Consider the following 27,671-nt stretch of genomic DNA (forward strand, 5'->3'; position numbering starts at 1 on the left):
CGTTGCAATCTTTGTCGTGTCCCCCTCCGCGTGGGTTAGTGGGAGCCACGCGACTCCGGCCGTCCGGGACCCTACCGGCCGATCTGAACGATGGCTGAGGAGACGAGTGAAGCTGACGGCCGTGGGCGCGCCCAGCAGTCGATGTCGCTCGAGCCCAAGCTGCAGAAAGAGTTTCAGCAGAAGTTGCAAGGGATGAAGAAGCAGCGGAAGGTGAGGGGGTTTCAGACTTAGGGAGGGTCGCCTGTGGTGGAGACGTTAGACGGGTACAAAGCCCCCCGAATGAGCTGGAGTTACGTCGTTGCCTTACCGGACTTTTACAAATCATCCGGCTGAGGGGCCGATGAATCTGTCCATCTCGTTAGCCACGACGCAGACGGTCAGACCCGCGTTAAGTCCGGAGTGCGTGCGTGCGTGATGACGTCTCGGCCCGAAATGTCCGCAGACGCTGGCCGACCTGCTGAGTTCCTCCAGCACTGTGTGTGTGTGTGTGTGACCACGTGTATTGATAGGGCTGGAACTGCAAAGCCAACTTACAACAGAACATGCAGATCAGCTCTGGAAAAGCAGGAGTTAACTGGGGTCTCCAATTTTTTTAATGAGCCTTACCATTTAACAGAGGGGTCCATGGACCCCAGATTGGAAACCCCGTGTCACAATAATTTGCACAGGTGTTTCTTAGAGTCATAAAACATTACAACACAGAAACGGGACCTTCAGCCCATCTAGCCCATGCCAAACTATTAATCTGCCCAGTCCCATCAACTTGCACCCCGACCGTAGTCCTCCATATCCCTCTCATCAACGTACCTATCCAAATTTCTCTTAAATGTGAAATCAACAGCGCATCCACCAGTTGTGCTGCCAGCTCGTTCGACAGGCTCATGCCCCTCTGAAGTTCATCTGAAACTTTTCACCTTTCATCCTTAACCCCTGATCTTTCATTTTAGTCTCACCCAACCTCAGTGGAAAAAGCCTGCTTGCATTTACCCTACCTGTACCCCTCGTAATTTTGTATACCCCTCAATCTTACATGTTCTAGGGAGTAAAGTCCTAACAACCTATTCAACCTTTCCATATGACTCAGGTGCTCAGCATTGTGTTTTCCCCTCTGAGTTCCTCTAGCACAGGGGTTCCCAACCTTCTATATGCCATGGACCTCTGCCATTAACCAAGGAGTCCATAGACCTCAAGTTGGGAACCCCTGCTAGCAGATTTTTGTTGCTCCAAATTTCAGCACTCACAGTTTCTTATGCCTGGCGATTTTGAAATTGACTTGAAATGTTACCTGAAAAGTCCCAGGCCTGATGCAGGGTCTCAACCCTAAACTTTGACCATTCCTACCCCACCCCCAGATGCTGCCTGATAAGGGTTTCTCCAGCGATTTGTTCATCTTTGCTTCAGATTCCGGACTCTTGTGACCCCAGTACCAGACCTGAAATCCACCGATACTGTCTTAACCTGCTGAGATTTACCAGCATTTTCTGCTGTTATTTCCTCATTAGGTCTTCACTGAACGCAGGACAGTACAACACAGGATCAGGCTCTTCGGTGCAAACAGTCTCAAACTCTACAGTGTGCAGGGACTTCTCTTTCCACCAGTGTTGCTGACCTGAGTTTTGTAGTGTTTTCTGTTTTTAGTGTACGACATGATCGTGCCTGATTATCCAGATTCAATGTTCTATTTGTGTTTTCTCCATTTCCTGTATTTTACTTTACTTACTTTATTGTCACCAAACAGTTGATACCAGAGCATACAATCATCACAGTGATAGTTGTATTTCTTTGATGTTTAGAATTGTATCTCACTCCCTCAATACAGTAAAAATTCCATTACTCTATTACCCTTTGAGGTATCAGGCCAGTAGATTTTCTGGATCATCATATTATTTTCTTCATACCGCAACACACTTTTAGTTTACTTTTTTAAAAAGACACCATACAGTAAATTTGTTATGAACTTGGTAGTTTTCAATGGAGGATGGCCAGTATGTGTTCAAAACATGGGAATCACAGTCCTGGATGGTGATCTCAGGGAAGTGAAAGTGCGTGTGGAAATTGGGAACCCATGGATCAGAGGAGAGCGTCGAAACCTGGGGCCCCGTGAGTGGAAAGTACAAATGTCACTGGTAAGCCAGGTGCCAAATCATTGGGCTTTCCAAATGTTTGGTTAGTGGATTATCAGAATTGTACTGTATGAGTAACTGGTGCATATTATAAGTCATGGTTATGCAACCACTGATGCCAGGCAGACGATCTCTGAGCGTTTTGATAATGGCTGGCATCACCCGTCTTGTAAAGACACTGCACAGAAGAAGGCAATGGCAAATCAACGCATACAAACAAGCTGGATGAACTCAGCAGGTCGGGCAGCATCCGCTGAAATGAGCAGTCAACGTTTCGGGCCGAGACCCTTCGTCAGGACTGAAGGGGGGGCCAGGGGCCCCATAAAGAAGGTGGGGGGGAGGGTGGAAGGTGCCAGGTGAAAAGCCAATCTGAGGAAAGATCATGGGGTGGGGGAGGGGATAGGCAGGAGAGGTGAAGAAGGAATGTAAGGGGAAAGCACTATGGGTAGTAGAAGAAGGCAGAATCATGAGAGAGGTGATAGGCAGCTGGAAGAAGAGGCAGAGTGAAAGTGGGGTGGGGGAAGGGAGAGGGAGGGAATTACCAGAAATTGGAGAATTCGATGTTCATACCAAGGGGCTGTAGACTACCCAGACGGTATATGAGGTGTTGCTCCTCCAACCTGAGTTTGGCCTCATCATGGCAGTAGAGGAGGCCGTGTATGGACACATCCGAATGGGAATGTGAAGCAGAGTTGAAGTGAGTGGCAACCGGGAGATCCTGTCTGTTGTGGCGGATGGAGCGGAGGTGCTCGACGAAGCGGTCCTCCAATCTGCGTCAGGTCTCACCGATGTAGAGGAGGCCGCACCGGGAGCACCGGATGCAATAGATTACCCCAACAGACTCACAAGTAGTGTTGCCTCACCTGGAAGGACTGTTTGGGGCCCTGAATGGTGGTAAGAGAGGAGATGTAGGGACAGGTGTAGCACTTAAGCTTGCAGGGATAAGTACCAGGTGGGAGATTTGTGGGAAGAGATGTGTGGACCAGGCAGTCGCGGAGGGAACGATCCCTGCAAAAAGCAGAGAGGGAAAGATGTGCTTCATGGTGGAGTCCTGTTGAAGGTGGCGGAACTTGCAGAGGATAATATGCTGGATCCGGAGGCTGGTGGGGTGGTTGGTGAGGACAAGGGGAACCCTGTCCCTGTTGTGGTGACAGGAGGATGGGGTGAGGGCCGAAGTGCGGGCAATGGAGGAGATGTGGGTGACGGCATCGTTGATGACGGCAGAAGGGAAACCACGATTCTTAAAGAAAGAGAACATTTAAGATGTCCTAGAACAGAAAGCCTCATCCTGGGAGCAGATGTGGCAGAGACAGAGGAACTGGAAATAGGGAATAGCATTTTTACATTTGGCAGGGTGGGAAGAGGTATAATCAAGGTAGTTATGGGAGTCAGTGGGTTTATAGAAGATATCAGTGGACAGTCTGTCTCCAGAGATGGAGACCGAGAGATCGAGAAAGGGGAGAGAAGTGTCCGAAATGGACCAAGTGAATTTGAGGGCTGGGTGAAAGTTAGAGGCAAAGTCGATGAAATTGACGAGCTCAGCATGGGTGCAGGAAGCAGCACCAATGTAGTAGTCAGTGTAGCGAAGGAAAAGTTGGGGAGCAGTACCAGTAATGCAATGGCAAGCCACTTCTGTAAAATCATTTGCCAAGAGCAATCGTGCTCGTGAGACCATAATCGCCTACGTCACAAGACACTGCACATAATGATGACAACGACAGGCTGGTCTTCCACATGGAAAGTTATCCCCCAGGATCCCCTGTAACTGGCATCTCCCAATTGACGAGTTAACCCCCAAATCACAGTGTGCATTCTGTGTCTCTAGAGCCTAGAGACACGATGCACATGGTTTTGTTTGAATAATAACTCCACGAAAAATGTAGGGAGCAGCACAAACGACTGTGAATGGCCTTCTTCCATCGATAAGGACTGAAATGCCCTCCCTACATTTGGCTGCACACTCAAATAAGTCTCCTTTCTTTGTTTCCTTCACAAGGGCATACAGTCATGATAAGAAGGCAAAGCATGAATAAAAAGATCTCAACCAAGCCAGTCTCAGTGAAAACAGGTCAGACGAGGCTGCGTCTTCGACCCGACATTTTTCATAAATGCTCTTGTCACATTGTTACACCTCATCTCCAACAAACATGGGAGTTTAGCTGATCTTAAGAACAAATAGAAAAGTGTTCAATTTGTTGTGATCACACTCCAGAAACAAGATCAACCAAACCTCAGTGGTCCAACGCAGTGTTGTCTTTACTATGAGTAAAACATTAACAGCTAGAGAGAGAGGCACTTGAAACAATTATTTCCAGTATCCGGGAGGTGGGGGGGGGGAGTAGAAAATGAGGCTCTAGAGTTGATAGGTTGAATGGCTGTAAAGGTGGGAGGTTCTTTTATTTTGCCTTTCACTGTGGCCAAAAACAAGGTGAGAGCTACCAAATAACACCATTCAAAGATTAAGGTTCATTTATTATCAAAGTGTGTATGTCATATACAACCTTGATATTCGTCTTCTGGCACAAAACAAAAACAATAGAATCCCCCAAAAAATATCCTCACAGCAAAGACCATCAAACACCCAATGTGCAGAGAAAAAGAACAAATCATGTAAACGATAAAAGACACAGAACATGAACCACAGAATCCCCGAAAATAAGTCCACAGCCACAGAGTCAGTACGGCGCTGAGGCAAGTGCAGCCGGTCCAGAAACCCTGTGGCTGCAGGCCACAGCTGCTGGGTCAGTTCTACACTAAGCTGAAAGAAGCCAGACCAGAAACCCTGTGGCTGCAGGCCACAGCTGCTGGGTCAGTTCTACACTAAGCTGAAAGAAGCCAGACCAGAAACCCGGTGGCTGCAGGCCACAGCTGCTGGGTCAGTTCTACACTAAGCTGAAAGAAGCCAGACCAGAAACCCGGTGGCTGCAGGCCACAGCTGCTGGGTCAGTTCTACACTAAGCTGAAAGAAGCCAGACCAGAAACCCTGTGGCTGCAGGCCACAGCTGCTGGGTCAGTTCTACACTAAGCTGAAAGAAGCCAGACCAGAAACCCTGTGGCTGCAGGCCACAGCGCTGAGGCAAGTAAGACACGGAGTCGGTAATCAACCCTTAGTGAATCGATGCTGAGTCGATAGAAAACATCAAAGGCCACACCACATCACAAGATGCACACTATTCTTAAAAGTGCATTCACATTTGTGCGTAATACATCTAATAAAATAATTTCCAGTTTTGATAAAAGTTGTCTTTGAAATATTAAGTCTTTTCTCAATGAAAGTTCAGCCTAACTAAGAATATTACCCCTTTTATATTGGATTTCTAGCATCCTCTGCTTTTTTGTCCATTTTGATTCTAATTGCTTATTAAGGTGTTTTCGTATTTTGTAGTCGTCTTGATTCTGCAAAAAAAAAATTTCCCCGTCATGCAGGTCCTCATTCGCCAAGAGGGTTTAGATATGGTTTTAAATATTGATGTGGAGTCTTTAGCCATAACCAAAGATAGGGAGAATTTTACTATCAGCAGCTTGATGTGACCTCTGTATAACACTGGATTGTCAAAATAGGTCATGAGTTTAAGTTTACCATCAGCAAATGCGAAGTCGAGAATGCTGCTTTGTTTTAAACTGGTAATATTATCTGCTGACTCCTTTGCATCAAAGTAATCAAGTTATTGAAGAGTCATTGGCACCAGGCACAGCTAGAGTGCAGTGACTATAGTAACAAAGCATCAGGTAACCATATTTATTAAAGGAAAAAGAACTGACTGTGATTGTCAGATCTGAAAGAAGTGTTTTTAAATTTGATTTTCGTTTAGATTTCCCCTGACGCTTGCAATCACTGGTGTGACTGCGAGTAATTAAATATTAACTACTTGTATAATACTTGCTTTAAAATGGGTGGAAGATACAAGGTGAAATTTAAATATTCCCTTTAGTGAAAGAAAGTAAGTTTACCTCACATCTGTTTGGCAGTTTCAAAGATTTGCATTTCTTTCTGGAAAGCAAACGTTGAAGCTGTTATGGAACTCAGATCACCTGTGCTTTTATCATTTTGAGTGTGCAGTGTTTGGTGACTTATTAGTGCATCAGACTGAAAAGTTCTCACTCCCCAGTGGGTGTCTACCACACTTTTTCACCTGGGATTTTAGCCATTCTTGTCGACATTCTTCAAAAAGAATTTAATGGGAAATTGTGCTGCTGCATGTTAATAGTGCTTTGTGTATGATTTGTTCATTCTACAAGTATGATCTGAAAATTAATGTGAATGTGCATGGGTCTAATATACATTTTTCCTTCCCTCTCAGCAGGCAAAGCTGACATCCGGTGTAATTTACTTGGGCCACGTACCCAATGGATTCTTTGAACCACAGATCAGGAAATACTTCTCCCAGTTTGGAACAGTTCTAAGACTTCGCCTTTCACGAAGCAAAAAGGTAATGAGCAGGTATAACAGAAAGTATCCCAAACCTTTATTTATTTCAATTTTGTTTGTACAAAACCCAGATACACAAACAAATCTAAACTAATGAATACTGAGCATCTACTGGTAAGTATATCAGCAAGAAACGTTGCTCATTTTTCAGATTCCAGCATGGATAAAGCAGTTGCTAATTGGCAGGAGGCAAAGAGTGGGAATAAAGGGGGTCTTTTCTGGTTGGCTACCAGTGACTAATGGTATTCCACAGGGGTCTGTGTTGGGACAGATTCTTTTTCAAGTCAAGTCACTTTTATTGTCATTTCGACCATAACTGCTACGTACAATACATAGTAAAAATGAGACAACGTTTTTTAGGACCATGGTGTTACATGACACAGTACGAAAACTAGACCGAGCTACGTAAAAAAAAAACAGAGAAAAAAAAACAACTACACTAGACTACAGACCTACCCAGGACTGCATAAAGTGCACAAAACAGTGCAGGCATTATAATAAACAGGACAATAGGGCAGTAAGGTGTCAGTCCAGGCTCTGGGTATTGAGGAGTCTGTTAGCTTGGGGGAAGAAACTGTTACATAGTCTAGTTGTGAGAGCCCAAATGCTTCGGTGCCTTTTCCCAGACGGCAGGAGGGAGAAGAGTTTGTATGAGGGGTGTGTGGGGTCTTTCATAATGCTGTTTGCTTTGCGGATGCAGCATGTATTGTAAATGTCTGTGATGGCAGAAAGAGAGACCCGATGATCTTCTCAGCTGACCTCACTATCCGCTGCAGGGTCTTGCGATCCGAGATGGTGCAATTTCCGAACCAGGCAGTGATGCAGCTGCTCAGGGTACTCTCAGTACAACCCCTGTAGAATGTGATGAGGATGGGAGGGTGGGAGATGGACTTTCCTCAGCCTTCGCAGAAAGTAGAGATGCTGCTGGGCTTTCTTTGCTATGGAGCTGATGTTGAGGGACCAGGTGAGATCCTCCGCCAGGTGAACACCAAGAAATTTGGTGTAAAATTTTTAATGTTATATATCAGTGATTTGGAAGATGGAATTGATGGCTTTGTTGCAAAGTTTGCAGATGATATGAAGATAGGTGGAGGGGGAGATAGTTTTGAGGAAGTAGAGAGGCTACAGAACAACTTTGACAGGATGTGAGCAAAGAAATGGCAGATGGAATACCATGTCAGGAAGTGTATAATCATGTACTTTGTTAGAAGAAATGAAAGGGTTAACTATTTTCTAAATGGAGAGAAAAACAAAAACTGGGGTGCAAAGGGACTTCGGAGTCCTTATGCAGAATTCCCCGAAGGTTAATATGCAGGTTGAGTCTGTGGTGAGGAAGGCAAATGCAATGTTAGCATTGGAATATAAAAGCAAGGATGTAATGTTGAGACATTTTAAAGTACTGGTAAAGCCTTTCTTGGAGTATAGTGAACAGTTTTGAGCCCCTTAGAAATGATGTGCTGAAACCGGAGAGAGTTCGATGGAGGTTCATGAAAATGATTCCTGGATTGAATATGGTTTGCCATATGAAGAGCATTTGATGGCGCTGGACCTGTATTCAGCACTAGAATTCCGAAGAATGAGGGGTGAACCTCACTGAAATCTATCGAATGGTGAAAAGCATTGATAAAGTGGATGCGGAGAGATTCCTATGATAGGAGCATCTGTGACAAGACGACACAGCCTCAGAATAAAGGAGCATCCTTTTAGAACAGAGATGAAGAGGAATTTCTTTAGCCAGAGAGTGATGAATCCATAGAATTCATTGCCACAGGCAGCTCTGGAGGCCAAGTTCTTAAGTATATTTAAAGCAGAGGTTGATAGATTCTTGAATGGACAGGGCATCAAGGGATACGGGCAGAAGATAGGAAATTTGGCTGAGAGGAAAATTGAATCGGCTATGATGAAATTGCAGAACAGACTCAAAGGGCCAAATGGCCTAATTCTGCTCCAATATCTTATGGTTTTATTTTTCATTGTTCACATTGCTGTGAAATCATTTTGAAAGTGTAACAATATTGATGTTATTATCCAAAAATACCTGGAACAAGAATATCCTAAGTAAACCATTAGATGTTTCCTCAGCAGAATTCATACCTTTGAAATATATTCAGATTTAAACATTTATGGATTTTGGATTCGTTTTGATAGTTTTCTTGTGAAACTGCATTATTTCTCAGTTCTGCAACTTTAACATGATCACTGAAGTTTCAGATTAGGCAGGATTCTTATTTTGATTACTTAATCATGTTTTAAATTGTTTTTTGACATTACAGTCAGGAAGGGGAGGATCACTTTTCTGCCTTTTGGTGCTTTATCTTGATTTGGCAGAACAGCAACGTGTAATTATCTCACATCTTCTAAGGCTTCAAAATAAGCTCAAAGCTTTGTTACCAAGCAAACAAGATAGGTGCCAGACCACGTAGCAGAATTAGGCAGATGACCTCAAGCTTGATCAAAGAAACAGAATTTGAGTACCAAAAAAACATAAATTTTTTGGGGAAGGAACAAAGGTGAGACTTTAAACTTGAAGTTTACTTAATTTAAGATCCATTATTGGTTATATTTTGTATGATTTAGAAAAAAGACTTTTGGATGTCTTCAAACTTGTTCTGGTAGTGTGCATATGAGGCCAACAGCCATTAATGCAGACAAATTGGAACTGTACTCCATTTTTACTGCAATTGTGTGCTATTGCAAAAATATGAAAGTCTGGAAAAGTACTAGTACATATTTCAAGACATCTTAATCATGATTTGTCTTATTGCTGTTGAGGTAACTTTAAGCTTTGTGTTGTGCCCAGTGAAAAATCTGCATGTACCTAATTAGAAAAAGAAAATCTGCAGGAAATTTCATTAATGAATAGCAAACAGTACAAATTTGACTTTTCCATGGATAATTATTGACACCCAGAGAGTTGGTAATAGTAGGAACAACTGCATGGACACTTTTCCAAAGTAATACTGTCATCCATTGGATTAGACAGACAGACTCTGCACATTCAGAAATTATTATCCAAGATGGTGGTGTGACGCAGCTTGCAGCGGCCTCTCCGGAGTTGATATCTGTTATTTGTTAAGCGGGGTGCCGTGCACAGTCCTAATCTGATGAAAAACAGACGTGGGAGCATGGAGGAACATTTGGAAATCTCCAGGAAGGCCTTCTTTGTTGCTGCTGCTGTTGTTGTGAGGTCTGGGTCTCTGCTGAGAAGAGCAGGTCCCCAGTCCTCGGGTCGTGTTGCTGGTGGCCGTTGGCAGGGGCGTCTTAATGCACTCAGCAGAGGATGGTACTCAGAGAGGCTGTGCTGAAGGGGATGGTCGGAGACTCGGAGGTTCGACGGATTCGAAGTCCGCTGCGGTCGGGGCGCTTTCACTGTGTGTTGCATCTGCGAGTCTGGGTCCGGCGGAGCTTTCACTGTGTGCTGCGTCTGCGAGGCTGGGTCCGACAGCGCCGTGGAAGTCCATAGCAGGGGTATTCCCTTCTGTCACCTGCGTGGGATGACAAGTCTATCGAGACACTGAAGACTTGTGGAAACTGTGTGGTGATTTCTTTCGAACTTAGTCTTTTAACATCTTTGGACTATTTTTTGTGCCCATGGTCTGTTTTTTTTTTATCAATTTGGTATTGTCTGCATTGTTGTAATTGTATCTTAACTATAACTATATGTAACTGTGTGGTTTTGTGTAGGTCTTGTAGCTTTAGTTTTTGGTTTGTTGTGTGGTAGAGTTGGTCTCTTGACTTGGTGTGTCTGGGTAGTCTTGTTTTGTCTGGTGGGTTTGAAGCTCCTTTCCGGGAAATGCGCTAAGATGGTAGCGCGATATTAATACACAGCAGCCTGTCTAGACTCTGGATTGGGAATTACCAAACATTATGTAGATTTTCTGGTGTAGTCTGTTTTGTCATGTGCTTTTGTGATATCATTCTGGAGGAACGTTGTCTCATTTTTTAACTGCATTGCATTTGTGGTTTCTAAATGACAAAAAAATGAAATTCAATTCAATTCAATTAATTTCTTAATACCATCAGGAGGGAGGTACAGAAGCCTGAAGGCACAGACTCAACGATGCAGGAACAGCTTCTCTGCCATCCAATTTCTTAATGGACATTGAACCCATCAACACACCTCACTACTTTTTTATTTCTATTTTTGCACTACCTGTTAAATATAACTATTATATGTAAATATATTCACTGTAATTACGTTTTTTTCTCTACTATTACATATGGCATTGTGCTGCTGCTGCAAAGTCAACAAATTTCATGCCACTGATATTCTGATTCTAACTAGTTTCTATGGGTTGAAATCTACACTGAGCGAATATTACAGTTAGATATTTCATAACAATTTAGATGCCAACTGTTGAATGTTATGAGCTGTATTTAAATTTAATCAAAAAATAATTGTATCTCCTGCTTTGTAATGTTTAAATATTGATCTTTATTGCAGGAAGACTTGAATACAAAAGAAAGGATATCTTGCTCTAATTATGTAGGGTACTGTTCAGATCATGCGAGTATTGTGTCTAACTTGATCACCTAACCTAAGAGAAGGCCTACTGGAGGTTCATAAGGATGATCTCGGGAATGAAGGGTTAATGTATAAAGAGCATTTGATGGGTCTGTGCGTGTATTCACTGGAGTTTAGAAGAATAACGGGGAATCTCATTGAAACCTATCGAATATTGAAAAGGCCTAGATTAGAAGGATGTCCATTTAGAACAGAAATGAGGAGGAATTTCTTTAGCCAGAGGATGGTGAATCTGTGAGATTCATTGCCACAGATGACTGTGGAGACCAAGTCATTGTGTATATTTAAAACAGAGGATGATAGATTCTTGATAAACAAGAGTGTCAAAAGGTACGGGGAGAAGGCAAGGGAATGGGGTTGAGAGAGATAATATATCCAGCCATGATGGAATGGCCTAATTTTGCTCCAATATCTTATGATCTAATGGATGTAGTTGTCACGGACAGAATGCATCAAAGATTTATCAAATTGGTTCTAGGGAAGGAAAGTGATTGCGTTATGACATGAGATTTAGTACACTAGAACCAAAGAATGGGCAGATTTCATTGAATCTTATAAAGTTCTTAAAGAACCTGACAGGGTAGAAACAAAAAAGATGTTTCCCATGGCTTAAGTGTCTATACCTGGGGGGGTGGGGGGAATCTGTTTCAGAATAAGTGATTTACAAGTGAGATGAAGAGGGATTTAATCACTCAAAAGTATGGTGGACTTTTGGAATTCTCTTTCCCAGTAGGCTGTATACTCAATCACTAATTTCATTCACAGTACAGGCCAATAGATTTCCACATAGAGAAGAGGGAAATAGGGAATGGTGTAGGAAAATGGCACTGAGGTCGTAATAAAAGGTGTCATAGCCTTGAAAGGCCCAAGAGTCTGTTCTCCTATTTTATGTTAGCTGCTTGTACATAGATCTTTTACATCATAAAGTCAGTAGTGCTGATGATGATCCTGTTTTAATTCGACTTGCAGCTTCTCTGATGATAAAGTGAAATAGATCCAATTGGAAAGTTGGATTATATTTTTTGATGGCTCGTGGCAGGCATATTTTGTACAAATTACATGCTGAAATTTGAATTAAACAGCAGATGGCAGCATTATTTATTAACGCCCCTAAATATTCTTTCTGGTAGGAATCCAATGCTTGTAGTCTGTAAAGCTAGTGCTTATGAATAGAGGAACAGGAGTCAGTTACTCTCCTTCAAGTCTGCCATTTAATAAAATTCTGATTGTAACCTCAATTTGGAATTCTCATCTATGGACAGTTCCCATTTGTGCATTTGCTTATCAAAAATTATACACTAATTCTCTAAGTGTATTCAAAGGCTCTGCTTTCACTGCTCTCTGGGGAAGATTCCAAAGACTCAGGATCCTATGGAAGGAAAAAAATGCCTCATCTCTGTCATAACTAGACAACTGTTCATTTATAAAGCTGTGACCTCCATTTTTTAGATTTCCCTCTTTATATTCATACCATCAATGAGCTTCAGAATCTTACCATTTGTGCCATCTCTCTAACAAAACTCAAGTGGATTCAAGGCTTACATGTCTAACCTTTCCTTACAAGATAGCCCACCCATTTCAGGAATATAGTAATTTTTTTTCTAAACTGGTTCCCATTTGCATTCTTTTTTTAAATAAAGGAGACCAATACTGTGAAAAGTACTTGTGATGTGGGTTTGTCAATGTCAAATATAACTGAAACAAGCTTCCTATGTTACTCTACAATTCTTCTTAAAATAAAAGTCTATCAGCTTCTTAATTAATTGCTGTACATGCATGAGTCTTTCACAAGTCATGCAGTGGCATACGTGGATTCTCTGCATCACAGAGCTCTGTAATCCCTCATTGTTCTGGTAAGAGGTGTTTTATTTTTTCTGTCAAAATAGACATCTTTATTTTCCCATGTAATTCACCATCTGTTAGATCTTTAACTACTCACTTTACTTACCTGTATCCCTTTATAGCCTCCTATTTCACTTTGTGTCTTCAGTGAATTTAACGGACATATCTTTGGTGCCTTCATCCAAATCATTTATAAAAAATGTGTACTGGTTGTTTTTCCAAAAGCAACATTTTTGAGGTGCTTGAAATCGCTGAAGAAGTTAGCATCTGTGAAGATGTGAAAAGGGTTGGGAATGAAGCAAGTTTTGAGCTAAAGGATAAGAGGGAATAAAGATCAGAAAAGCTGATAGGGTGGTGATCATGGGAGACTGAATGACACCTGAAAGCACTGGATGAAATAATTTGTTTTTAATTTTCATATGATGAGACTTTTGTCAACGTACACTCAGTGACCACTTTATTAGGTACAGGATGTGCTTAATAAAGTGGCCATTGAGTGTATATTCATGGTCTTCTGCTGCTATAGCTCATCCACTCCAAGGTTCAACGTACTATGTGTTCAGAATTGCTCTTTTGTGCACCATTGTTAGTGTGCATGGTTTTTTGAGTTACCCTCGCCTTCCTGTCAGCTTGAACCAGTCTGGCCTTTCTCCTGACCTCACTCATTAACAAGGCATTTTTGCCCATAGAACTGCCACTCATTGGCTGTTTTTTTTTGGTTCTCACACTGTTCTCTGTAAACTCTAGAGATGGTTGTGTGTAAAAATCCCAGGTGATCAGAAGTTTCAGAGTTATTTGAACAACCTGTCAGGCACCATCAATCATTCCACAGTCAAAGTCACCTTAGATCACATTTCTTCCCCACTCTGATATTTGGTCTGAATAACAACTGAACCTCTTGACCATGTCTGCATGTTTTTATGTATTGTGTTGCTTCCATATTAGATATTTGCATTAATGAGTGGGTGTACAGATGTACCTAATGAAGTGACCATTGAGTATATAAATGATTGAAATTATTTTCACAATAAACTGATAATACATGTGTAAACCTCTCACCAGGGCTCAAATACAGACTTGCCACGTTAGCTAACACTGCCAACAGCCACATGACTCAGCGGTGAGAAAGCCACCTTTCATAATTGATGTACCTCTTAGGTCGGTATGATTTGTAGTCCAACCAAACAGGAATGTTGTGATGTTCCGATTAAAGGAACCTCGATTTGAGCGACTGCTGTGTAAATTCTGCCCAAACACGGTCATCGCTAATCCAGAAATGACAGATCGTACATCAGCATAAAATTAGAATGAAAGTATATTTACCAAATTTGCCTCTCTAACAAACAGTTACAGAAAAAGAAAAACAATAAAGGGCCTATGCAGTTAAACCAGTCCAACGTGCACATAACATTGGAGCTCATACTGGAGTATTTGGGGGGGTGTTTCTTTATTCGCACACTGGACCCACAGTCTGCGTGAAAAGCACCCACCACATTCTGAACTCCCTTCGAAGACCATCTTGAACCATCAGGAATATTGGCCCTTCCACCTTGGAGCCATTGATCTGTACAAAGCACTTCTTGCAACGGGACTTCTCCTTTCAAAGGCATTCTGCAGCGTCTTCCCTTGTGCCCTCCTCCGCAGCTCCCGCCAAAAAACCCCAAACCAGACTACTGTCCTTCAGAAAACTCTTCCTGAGAATCATGATTGACTGTCACACATTCTTAAGGTGGACAACAAATGCTCCTTATCTTAACCAAAGCCAAAACTCATTTCCCAGCATGGCATACTGCTTTTACAGAAAACTGCTAATATAAACTATCTCACAGCATAGTAGTAGAAATCTTAACCAGGGCATTACCCATGCTATCTAATAATTTTATAATAAGCATTTGATACAGCCTCTAATTAATACGATGGAATTTTTGTGCAAATTCTGTAGAAGTTTTGCCTTCTCATTTGCTTATTTTTATTTTAAATCTAGACTGGGCGCAGTAAGGGATATGCATTTGTGGAGTTTGAGTGCGATGAAGTTGCTAAAATAGTTTCAGAAACCATGAACAACTATTTATTCGGTGAACGGCTGTTGAAATGTGAGTATTTTCCACTAAAGAATTCAAGATTAAGATTATTGTGCATCTCCTGCAAATTAAACACCTGCCAGTTGTTTATTTATAAGTTAATTTTGTTTTGAATACCAGCACCAACTAGAATTAGATTTTCAGTCCTTGCATATCTTTCTGGCATTGATTTGTGCTTGGGGACAATCCTAGAGGTATAAATTCAGTACTAGAAGGTCATTGCCTGGAACCTCAACAATTCCTGCAGATGTATTTTGCAATGGGGGATGTAAAAATAACTGAATTTATTTAATTGGCACTTCATGAAATTTATCTGCTTTCCACTGCAGCACTTAGACCAGGAGCTATGTCTTTCACTTTGCAATTGTTCACATCCTTTCTGAAGTCTTTCGCCATCTCTTTGCCTCCCGAATCTCTGTCCAGGAACTGACATTTCTAACACATTTTAATATGGTTAACATATCAAGCATCAGCAACAACCTTTTCCATTAATCTTTATGTGTCAACATATTCTAGCCTATTTCTAATCCTATCTATAGAGTCAAAGGCATGGGAATCAACTGTAACGGCCTTTACTCGCTCTCTCTATCCAACCATGTATTTAAGTCTGCAACTAGATGACAATATATCAAAGACCTCTTCCTTTCTGTTACATGCTGCCTCTCAGCAGATCTTCAGAATTCAGGAGCAACTCACAAAAGCACTGGAGGAACTCAGCAGATCAGGCAGCATCTATAGAGGAAATCAGCTAATGTTTAAGGTTGGGACCCTTCATCTGGACTGGATGTCGAGAGGAATGGTCCCAACCTGAAATGTTGACCGTGCTTCCCTCCACGGATGCTGCCTGATCTGCTTAACATCCCCAGCCATTTGTGTGTTGCTGCAGGTTCCAACATCTGGAGTCTCTCTTGTATCTCCATCTGGAAAACAAGCTCAGCTCTCAATTTGGTTGATTTGGCATGACCTCTTCTCTAGTTCCTCATAATGGCTATCATTATTTATATGGTAGCTTAACAGTTAATGTAACACTTACAGCACCAGCGACCTGTGTTCAATTCTCTGTCTGTAAAGGGTTTGTACGTTCTCCCCTTGACCATATTCCAAAGATAGTGGGTAAGCAGGTTAATTGGTCCATTGAGTATAATTGGGCGCCTCAGGCTAGTTGAGCCAGTAGGATCTATTACAGTGCTACATCTCAAAATAAATATAGAGTAAACTTCCTGTAGAGAGTGAGGTGCTTACTATTTATTTATTGTTGCTATGATATACTGTGATTGAAGGGAACATTGCTGAATGCATTCAGTTATCACAAATCATCCTGCTAAAGATCCAGGAGTCGACTAGCAAATGTTCTAATTCATTCATTCATCTATGAGACATGGGTATTGCTGCAAGGCCAGTGTTTACTGACCATTTGTAATTGACTTTGAAAAGACAATGCTGAATTAAGTCAGACTTACTGCATTCAATGCTGAGGATAGCCCCACAATTCTCTCACACATAGATAATTTCATTACAGTGGATTGGGGTTAACTTGGGCACATTGGGACCAGTACATTTTGGATCAATTAAGTGACTGCCCCAGTTAACCAAATAGTTAAACAGTAGTTTGTCTTTTTTCTACATACTCTTTTAACTGAGTAACAAATTAAGTATTTGAATGAAATACAGAACAACTTTGAACACTGTAAATACTAGTACAGTACTGTAAAACTGTATTAGTTCCTAATAGTTATCGACAGAGGAATTCATCCAGTGTATGCTGCCATATTCTTTTGATCGACTATAAATGAACCAAATCAGCACAGACACCTAGTGTAGATAAAGGACTGCTTTCAGACAGTGGTATCGACAATTGCATCCACCAAATCTTCACTTTCATTATAACGTTCAAGAGGATTGTCAATACCTTCAAATTCTTTGTAGTTCATAACTTGTTGAATTAGTGAAATTACTTCACTCCCAGTTGTTTTTGGCATTTCCTAGCCTGAGTACTTGAAACTGCAGTGAGGAAAAACTGTTCTAAACACAAAGTACACTGCAGATGCTGTGGTCAAATCAACACGTACAAACAAGCTGGATGAACACAGCAGGTCGGGCAGCATCTGTTGAAATGAGCAGTCAACGTTTCAGGCCAAGACCCTTCGTCAGGACTGAAGAAGGAGGGAGCAGGGGCCCCATTAAGAAGGTGGGGAGAGGATGGAAAACCAATCAGAGGAAAGATCAAGGTGTGGGGGAGGGGAAGCAGGGAGGGGATAGGCAGGAGAGGTGAAGAAGGAATGTAAGGGGAAAGCACTATGGGTAGTTGAAGAAGGCAGAATCATGAGAGAGGTGATAGGCAGCTAGAAGAGGAGACAGAGTGAAAGTGGGATGGGGGAAAGGAGAGGGAGGGAATTACCGGAAGTTGGAGAATTCAATGTTCATACCAAGGGGCTGTAGACTACCCAGACGGTATATGAGGTATTGCTCCTCCAACCTGAGTTTGGCCTCATCACGGCAGTAGAGGAGGCTGTGTATGGACATATCCGAATGGGAATGTGAAGCAGAGTTGAAGTGGGTGGCAACCAGGAGATTCTGTCTGTTGTGGCGGACGGAGCAGAGGACCTTGACGAAGCGGTCCTCCAATCTGCGTTGGGTCTCACCAATATAGAGGAGGCCACATCGGGAGCACCGGATGCAATAGATGACCCCAACAGACTCACAAGTGAAGTGTTGCCTTACCTGTAAGGACTGTTTGGGGCCCTGAATGGTGGTAAGAGAGGAAGTGTAGGGACAGGTGTAGCACTTGCGCTTGCAGGGATAAGTACCAGGTGGGAGATCTGTGGGGAGGGACATTGTTCTGAATTGTCTTACTGTTTATTTCTCAACAACTAAATCACCTTTTTGAACACCAGCGTGTGCAATTAACGCTATATAAAAACTGTTCACCGTAAGTACAGTGTAATGTCTAATGATCACACAAGCATACGCTTCTGATGCTAATTAGAATCTGTTGAGCAACAGTCTCCTGCCCCAGTTAAGCAGCATGGTGTCACAAATAACCAAAGGGAATCCGCCTATTTTCTTAATTAAGGGAGAAACCACAGTAATGATGGACGATAAGCAATAATATTATCAGAGTCAAGATGGTGATAGGCTTTGAAGATAATCTGTAGGTGATGGTGTTTCCATGTATCTGCTGACTTTGTCATCATAGATAATAGGCAAAGCAAGTTCATCAAGAGTCTGTGAACCAGATTGCACATCTTTCTTTATAATATTTTATCTTTACTAAAGTGCTGCATGAATGAAAGATTCCCTTTCATCCAGAGATGTAGTGAACACACTTTACTAATGGTTCTTTTTCCATTTAGGTCAGGTTGTTCCACCAGAAAAAGTGCACCCACAACTTTTCAAAGGTGGTAACAAATTTTTTAAGAAGCCTACAAACCCAGCAGTTGCTCGTTACAACAAGAAGCGAAACTGGAAAGAAGAAAAAATTATGGCACAGAGACTTCTTGAGAAAGAGGGACGGTTACGAAGAAGGCTTGCAAAGAAAGGAATTGACTATGACTTTCCTGGTTTTGTAAGTTTACCCCATGTGGTTAGTTATCCATATACAGCTGCATGGAGAAGTTTAATGAACCCTTTGCAATTACCTGATTTTCTGCGTTAATTACTTATGAAAAGTGGTCTAAACTTCATCTAAGTGGCCGTAATAGACAAACACAATCTGCTTGAACTAATAACACACAAAGAACTGTACTTTTCATGTCTTTATTGAATAAATTGTATAATCATTCACAGTCCAGGCTGGAAAAAATATGGGAACTCTTGTATTTAATAAGTGATAGAACCTCTTTAGCAGCAATAACATCTGCCAGATATTTCCTATAGCTGCTGATCAGATTTGCATAATGGCAAGGAGGAATTTTAGGTCATTCCTCCATACAAAGCTGTTTCAGTTCATCAATATTTCTGAAGTACCTTGCATGAACAGCCCTCTTCAGGTCATGCCACAGCACCTCAATTGGGTTAAGGTTTAGACTCTGACTTAGCCATTCCAAAATAATTTTTTCTTTTTAAACCATTCTGTTGTTGATATTCTCTTGTGTTTCAGATCATTGTTGCATCATCCAACTTCTATTAAGTTTCAGGTGATGCACTGCTACCCTGACATTCTCCTGTAAAATGTATTGATAGTATTTTGAATTCATTGTTCCCTCCATGATAGCAAGCTGTCCAGGCCCTGAGGAAGCAAAGTTGCCCCAAACCATGATGCTCCTTCCACAATGCTTCATGTTTGGGATGAGGTTTTGGTGTTGATGTGCAGTGTCCCTTTTCCTCCAGGCATAACGATGTGCATTTTTGCCAAAAAGTTCAACTTTTGTCTCATCTGCCCATAGAACATTATCCTAGAAGAGTTGTGGAACATCCAGGAGGTCCTTTGCAAACTTGAGATGTGCAGCAATGTTTTTTGGAGAGCAGTGGTTTCCTCCATGGTCTCCTACCATAAACAGAGACTTTAGCAAGTTCTAGAGATCTCTGCAGGTCTTTTGCTGTTATCCTTGGGTTCTTTTTCACCTCCTTCAGCATTGCACTTTACTCTTGGTGTGATCTTTGCAGGGTGCCCACTCCTAGGGAGAGTAGCAACAGCACTGAATTTCCTCCATTTGTAAACAATTTCTCTTACTGTGGACTGATGAACACTCAGGTCTTTAAAAATGCTTTTGTAGCCTTTTCCAGCTTCATTCATCTCTACCATGCTTCTAAGGTTCTCTGAAGCTGTTTGAGACATGGTGCACATAAACAGATCTTTCTGGAAAAGAGCAGACTCTGTCAGCACTGTCCCATTCATAGGGCAGGGCACCTCTACAACCCACAATTTCATCTCATTGAATGAAACACCTGACTCCAAATAGGTTTTGTAGAAGGCATTACCCAAAGGTTCACATTTTTTTTTTAACCTGGACTGATTGTTTCAATGGTGTACTCAGTATTGATGGGAAGTACAATTGTTTGTGTGTTATTCGTTTAGGCAGATTGTGTTTGTCTATTATTGTGACTTAGATGAAGATCAGACCACATTTTATGAGTAATTAATGCAGAAAACCAGGTAATTGCAAAAGGTTCACAAACTTTTTCTTGCAACTACCGTAGATTCCGGACTACAGAGCGCACCTGATTAAAAGCCGCTGGCTCTAATTTTAGAAAGAAAATCAATTTTTTACTTGTACAGGCCGCACCGGATTTTCGGCCGCAGGTGTCCCACATTGTAATATGAGATATTTACACAGAAAGATATTACACGTGAGGATTTTTTAACTTTTAATTAAATCCATATGGTAACATAAACAAATACATATTGCAAATGCTTTTTTTCGAACCGTGCCTGTAACGCGGCTACTTTTAAATATACGTTGCGTATACTTTTTTACTGAACAACATTCCAATATCTCCTAACGACTGGTAAAAAAATATATATACTGCAGCCTACCAGGAAAAGTTATTGATCGCCTTTAACTTAAAAGCAGCGTTTTGGCTCCGCCGCTCGCCCCCCGCCGTCCCGTTTATCGCAAACCGGCATTTTCCCACAAGACGCGGCGAAACCGGGTGTGACGTCATAGCATCCCGCGATGTAGTACAGAAAACAAATATAGTTAAAACTCTTCTAACTTTAACTAGAAAATGAATTACTAAGCGAAAATATTATAAACTAAATAACTGCCATAAAGGCAGCACAATGCTTTTCTTCGAGTGTTTTCCATGTTGATGAGGGTGAGTACAAATGACTGATTTACAATAATTTAATTGTGAAAGTGCACTTGATTTATCGTACAATTTCATTGGACCTCTGTGAACTACTCATCAATTTTATTGGTCTACTGTTACGAGGCAAAATGTTTTCGGCGGCATGAAAAAAAACCATGCATTAGCCGCACCGTATTAAAGGCCGCAGAGTTCAAAGCTGTTCAAAATGTGGGAAAAAAGTAGCGGCTTATAATCCGACATCTACGGTAATTGAATCCTATCATTAGATTAGTCATTTCCCCCTCCCCCGACAACTTTCAAATCTCTTACTATCTTTCCTTTCAGTTAGTCCAGACGAAGGGTCTTGGCCCGAAACGTCGACAGTGCTTCTCCTTATAGATGCTGCCTGGCCTGCTGTGTTCCACCAGCATCTTATGTGTGTTATTAGATTAGTCAAATTGTTGCCTGACAGTTTTGTTAGTTCTGCTTTTAATTTTGCTGAAATTCTTTGGTTTGGTGATCCCTCACTACAATGTTGTGTGTGCATTGTTACAGAAATTAAATTTGGATACTTTGGAATGGACATAGATCCACATACCATTAGCTTCTCATAATGTTAACCTTAAACCAATTGTAGACTGCAGCAAGTTCTCACTGTTTCATTTATATGGCTAATGGTGTATTCTTGAATGGAATCTTTATAACGTAAGTCATGGTGAAAAAGATTTGTGTACAGATTTGAATATATTTGTCCAAAATATTTGGAGATAAGATCATCAGTTGTGGAACTTACATATAAAGATTTCTGTTTTCCAAGATCTCTCAGTGGGAAATTATTCAATATAAAAAGAGCTGCAGTTTTCTTTTAAGTTATAATGCTTGTTGCTCTACTGAGCAATATTGAGTTGAATACTGAACGAGAATGACTTCATTTCTTATCCTTCAGGCTGCAACGATGCCTCGAAAGAAAAAAAGGTTTCCTAAAAAATTGAATGATACAGTGAACAGCCAGGTAAGCTGAAATGCATTTGGTTTCTGTGCACACTGCCTTTATAATGGATTGTAATAGTTGGAGACATCATATTAGATCCTGCCACTGTCATGTTTACATTTTTCATTAAAGTTTTAATAAAAATCAGAAAAGAACCCCAGTGCCTGATGCCCATTAATTGGCATGAGTTCTCTTCCTCCGGACATCCTGCTAAACAAATATGATTCTTAATATGTAAGCTCAAGTGATCCCTCTCTCAACAAGTATGAGAAATGTATTTGATCACTATTAAGTCAGAATTCTAGCTGACAGATTAAAATGGGGAATGCTCAGCTTTCAAGATCAAATGGAATGTCCCATTCACCTAATACAAGGGAAAAAGTTAGATGCATGGAAAACTATGTATATTGAAAATCTGTGATTAAAATAAACAGAAAATGCTGGAAGCATTCAGTGGGTCACTCAGCATCTGTGAAACAAAAAAGCTGATATTCCAGTGGAAGGCCCAGACTGGGAGAGAGCAAAAAGCAGTATCTGAATTAGGAAAATAGCCACTGAATTCATCACCTTTCCTTGCATCATGATCTCGCTGAAACACCATTAAAACTGCTGAGATTGCTTTCGTGGTACATATGTCTTTCAAAATTAAGATTTTGCTCAGGGTGCTGAAGTGAAAACCAAAGTATTTGCCACTGCAGTTTCTCTTCCATTTCTTACAGTAATAAAACACAACTAGTGGCCCTTCCATCCTTCTCCACTCATCCAAAACAACAGCCAGTCTGTCAAATTTCAGGAGCAGCAACTGACAGGTTACTGGCAAGATCTGTAAAGAATAAAAAGCACAATGTCTGCACAGTAAAGATATGTTATTAACCATATAAAGGTAACTAAACGAAGATCCCTTACTCATGACCTTTCATAACTTTCAATTTGTTCATTTGTGTCCTAGTGGTTTTCAAACAAAAAATACACTGATCTAAGTAATTTTTGTTAAGTCGGCAGTTGTAACTTTTAACCATGATTACAACCAGGCTCTTCATCAGTTCTTTGATGCTTTACTTCACATTAAGCTCAACGGTAAATATTTACGCTGTATTGAAATTCAAAGAAATTGTAGATGCTGGAAATCTAAAATAAAATGAGATAAAACGAGCAGGCAATACTCGCATATCAGGCAGCATCTGTGGTAAGGAAACAGAACTAATGTTTCTGTACTACCACTGAGTGTAAACAAACAAAAAAGAGAAAGATGGCAATCCTGTCAAAGAGCAGAATAGAACATGACTGGCGTTCCTTTCTCTTATCTTTGATTAGATATTGGCCCATTTCCACGGTAGAAGGGTCTTCGATATGAAGCGTTAACTGTTTCTCTTCTCACAGATGCGTCAGGACCAACTGAGTATTTCCATTGTTCTTTGCTTTTGTTTTAGCAAGATTATTCGTTTTCTGACTATGTCTAGTTAAAAGAGTTAATTCTCATACCTTGGTTTAAATGTACTGGGGATGCAGCAGCATACTGCGGGAGGAAATCCAGGGGAGGACGGCACAAAAAGTGGGCATAAGATAACTTTGGCAGAGAAGACTAAGGAAAATACAAAGAGAATTTATTGATATATTAAGAGAAAAACCAAGTAATTTGAGAGAGGATAGGGCCCCTCAAATACCTCACCTCCTTCTACCTTAGGCCACGAACTTATCAATCACCCCGATGAGTTATTAACTTCAAACTTTCAGCATAATCAAAGAGTTAACCTGCATGTGCATGTAAGGAGAGCTGTATACCTCATATCTTTCTACCTTAGGCCACAAACTTATCAATCGCCCCTGCTGTGGACATTTTCTGGAGGTCCGAGATCCGTATGCTCCACGACCGCTGGACTAAGTGTGTAATTGTAGGCGGGGACTATGTTGAAAAATAAATGAGCTAGGTTTTCTAAAATTGACTTCTTTCTACCTTAGGCCACAAACTTATCAATCACCCCTCGTATGGCTAGGGTGCCTAAGACTTTTGCATGGTACTGTATTTGTCAACGTGGAGCAGAGAGCGAGTTTGTAAATCTGGTGGGAGTAAAGGATGTTGGGAATGGCAAGGATGGAGCGCTGCGGGGGGAGGGGGGAGGCGTGGGACAGGTGGCAGAGAAGTGCCAGAGGTTGGGGGGTTGTTGCAGGTGCAAAAATACCCAGCCCTGAAACACCAGACAGGGTCATTTGATTCCAAACAATTGATTTATTGATCACTACAGAATGTCTCTAATTGCTTCCCACTCCCCACCCCCACCATCTTTTCCAGCCATGATTCCTCTTTCGCTGTCCCCTTCCCACTCTGAATCCACAGCAGAGACTCATATCAGAAGCAGGTTTTTCATTACTCTCATATGTCATGAAATTTTGTTTTGCGACAGCAGTACAGTGCAAAAGTCTTAGGCACCCTATCTGTACATATCTGCCTAAGACTTTTGTACAATACTGTATACAGATTGGAAAGGATTATCAGGTTATGGGCCAAACACTGACAAATGGGATTAGCTTGGATGAGGCATGTCAATCAGCATGGACCAATTAGACCAAAGCTTCTGTTTTTGTGCAACTCCTGTGATTGTGTGCATTTTCCATTTAACCTGTTTTTCATAGTACAAAAGCAATGCTAGATTTTTTAAATAAAATTTTAAAATTCTGAAAATACTCAGCAGGTCAGGCAGTATCAGTGGAGACAAATAAATTTAATGTTTCAGGTTGATGATTTGGCATCAGTTCTGATGAGAGAGACCCAACATGGCTGCTGTTATTTTCTTTTTCTCCTTATACTTTATGCTCTGCTGCATATTCACCTAATTTTGTTTGTGTCATGCCCAGTGCTCAATGCACCTTCATACTCCAGGGGTCTCAGCTGCAGAGAGTGAGAGTCCAGTCATAACCTCCAATAATTATTGCCCATCATTGAATCACCATGGATGGGAGATTTGATAGGGTACGGTATGTAAAATTATGAGGGATATAGATAGGGTAAATGCAAGTAGACTTTTTCCGCTTAGGTTGAGTGAGACTAGGACTGGAAGTCATGACTTAAAGGGTGAAAGGTGAAATGTCTAGGGGGATCTTCTTTAGTCAGAGGGTGGTAAAAATGTGGAATGAGCTGCCAGCAAAAGTGGTAGGTTCGCTTTCAACATTTAAGAGAAATTAGAGTAAGTATATGTATGGGGGGGGGGGGCATATGAAGGCCAGTGGTCCAGCTGCAGACTGGGCAGACTAATAGTTTGATAAGTACTAGATGGGCAGAAGGGCCTGTTTCTGTGCTGTAGTACTCTATAATTCTAACTAATTGGGAACATGGTCTATATTCTTATCAACATTGATCAAAGGTGGTAGCTTAAGTAATAGAATCAGTGAAATTTATGGTGCCAAAAAAGGTCATTTGATCCATTGTGGAAGTCCTGTAGGTTTGGTTCTTGGGTCATCTGGGTCCTTTTGTAAGTGACTGGTTTCTTCCATTCCCCTATCGAATACTATTCTATAACTCCTCTACTCACAGGAGGGATAAAACATTTACTCAACCTCAGTCTTGTTTCCTCTGCTAAAGAAAATAGGTGACTCCTGTTCACACTTAATCTCTCATCATTTTATACAACTCAATTACAGTTGCTCTTAGCCTCCTTCATTCCAAAGACGCCATGATAGTGTAGCAATTAGCACAAATACCTTGGGGCATCAGGGTCCAGAGTTTAATCCCAGCGTCCTCTGTAAGGAATTAGTACATCCTCCCCATGGACTGTGTTTGTTTTCTCTGGGTGTTTGAGTTTCATCCACAGTCCAAAGGCATACCGGTTAGTAGGTTAGATACTCATTGTAAATTATCCTGCGATTAGGTTCGGGTTAAATAGGATATTTAATAGGTGGTGCAGCTCAGTGGGTTGGACAGACCTATATCATGCAGTATCTCTGAATAACTAAAAATAAAGCAAGCCCCAGCCTAACCAATACCTGATAACTATAATTCTCCACCCTCCTACATGTCTACTGCTATCATTGTCTTCCTTGTAGTTTAATGATAGGGGTTCTATTGCCCTTGGCCTAATTATTCACACAGTTCCGGCATGACCTGCCTTTTTAATTCCATGCGTCAAATGATACCTTGTGCTTCACCTCACATTTACCCAGAGATTGTCATGTTCACTAAGGAAACAATTTGTAGACTGCAGTGAATTATCAATGGACTACTCCAGTGAGCAAATGGAATTCAGTCTGGAGAAGAATGAGGTAATGCATTTGGGAGGGTAATCAAGGCAAGAGAGACAATACATTACAGGATATTGAGAAATACAGCGGAACAGTGGGACCTTAAAATGCATTTCCACAAATCCCAAAACATAATGGAACAGGCAAACAAGTGAGATAGGAAGGCTGCAATACACTAACCTTTATTGGCTAAGGCATGGGATATACAAGGAAAAGCTTAAAATAAATTTATTCTCTAAGTATGCATATGTTACTAAATACTACCTTGAGATTCACTTTCTTCCAGGTATTAACAAGGAAAAAGAAATACAATAGAATTTTATTTTAAAACTACATAAACAAAGACTGAGAGCATGAGTTGTAAAGAGTCCTTAAAAGCAAGCCTGTAGGTCAGAGTAGTGGTGATTGAAGCTATCCATGGCAGTTCAGAACCCTAATGGTTGAAGGGTATTAACTGTTCCTGAACCTGGTGGTGTGGGAGTTAAGGTTTCTGTTCTTCCTGCCTGATGGTAATAGTGAGATGAGAGTGGGGGGCAGGATATTGTTTTTGATGGTGAATGTTTCTTACTAGTGCAAAATGTGAAAATTGTCACACTTGGAATACTATAGAGTTCTTACCATGTTCATCTTCATTATGTGTCATGTCATATGACAGGGTTGTTCAGGGTCTTCCATCTCTCTATGACCATGATTGTTCTTGGCAAATTTTTATGCAGAAATGATTTGCCATTGCCTTCTTCTGGGCAGTGTCTTTACAGGACAGGTAACCCCAGACATTATCAAGATTGTCTGCCCGGCATTAGTAGTTGCATAATCAGGGCCTGAGATATGCATCAGCTCTTCATTCAACCATCCACCACTTCATGTGATCCTGGGGGTTGGAGGTAGGGGGAGAGCAAGAGCTACATCTTGCCCAAGGGTGACCTGCAGACTAGTAGAGGGAAGGAGCCTCTTACAGCTCCTTTGGTAGAGATGTATCTCTACCCCACCACCCAATTACAAGGAGGAAAAGATGCACGGGAAAGATGGAAAGAATGCAAAGGGCAATTGACAATGTTGCCAAGACTGGAGAATTGCAGTTAATGAGGAGCATTGGAATTGTTATTATGGAGTTCCAGCACCTCAGTGTGACACCTCGGAAATAATTTGTTTTAAACTGATGCCTTTCTGATTTTTTTTCAGGATGTAACTCCCGTCTGCACACCTGCTGTTCTGAAACAACGCCAGAAGTGTAAAGGTCTCAATGATACAGATGATGAAATCACATTCAAAGTACCGACCTCTGAAAAGACTTCTAAAAAGCAAATTGAATCATTAGTTTCTTTAGCTGAAAAAGTGAAAAAAACAAAAAAAATGAAGGTGAAAAGAAAAATTCCAGGCAAATGAAAGGAATTTGTGAACAAAGAATTCGGAGAAACCTAACAGCAATGAATTGGGAACATTGATGCCTTTATTTTGTAGAAAATGCTACTAAAATTTTTGATGAATCGTGACGGCAGTTCTTTAAGGTGCCTTTGCTGTGTGACTAGTTGTGCTCGGAAAGTTAAAGGTTATACATTTTAAGCTTTGTTTTAATTTAATTTTATACATCTCCCAAGATTCAGGCAGCTTAAATATTTTGTACAGTGATCAATTCAAAATAAATGTATTACACCTGCTTGAAATTATTTGAATACAGATATGTAAACAAACTTTCAATAAAAATTCCTTAACTAAA

At 41.1% G+C, this 27,671-nt stretch overlaps 1 protein-coding gene across 2 annotated transcripts; it reads left to right on the top strand.

Moving 5' to 3' along the window:
- On the top strand, nt 1-27,671 carry nifk (nucleolar protein interacting with the FHA domain of MKI67). Of its 2 annotated transcripts, none has more exons than XM_073026760.1 (6): nt 1-210; nt 6,428-6,553; nt 14,904-15,012; nt 18,354-18,565; nt 21,677-21,742; nt 27,137-27,671. In XM_073026760.1, the coding sequence occupies exons 1-6, from the start codon at nt 91-93 to the stop codon at nt 27,338-27,340; spliced, it is 837 nt and encodes a 278-aa protein (XP_072882861.1). In that variant the 5' UTR covers nt 1-90; the 3' UTR covers nt 27,341-27,671. The 2 variants fall into 2 exon arrangements, with proteins under 2 accessions (XP_072882861.1, XP_072882857.1); XM_073026756.1 differs by having other exon boundaries at nt 2-210; nt 6,425-6,553.

The sequence above is a fragment of the Hemitrygon akajei genome, chromosome 2 (genome assembly GCF_048418815.1).
Source record: "Hemitrygon akajei chromosome 2, sHemAka1.3, whole genome shotgun sequence".
Lineage (NCBI taxonomy): Eukaryota > Metazoa > Chordata > Chondrichthyes > Myliobatiformes > Dasyatidae > Hemitrygon > Hemitrygon akajei.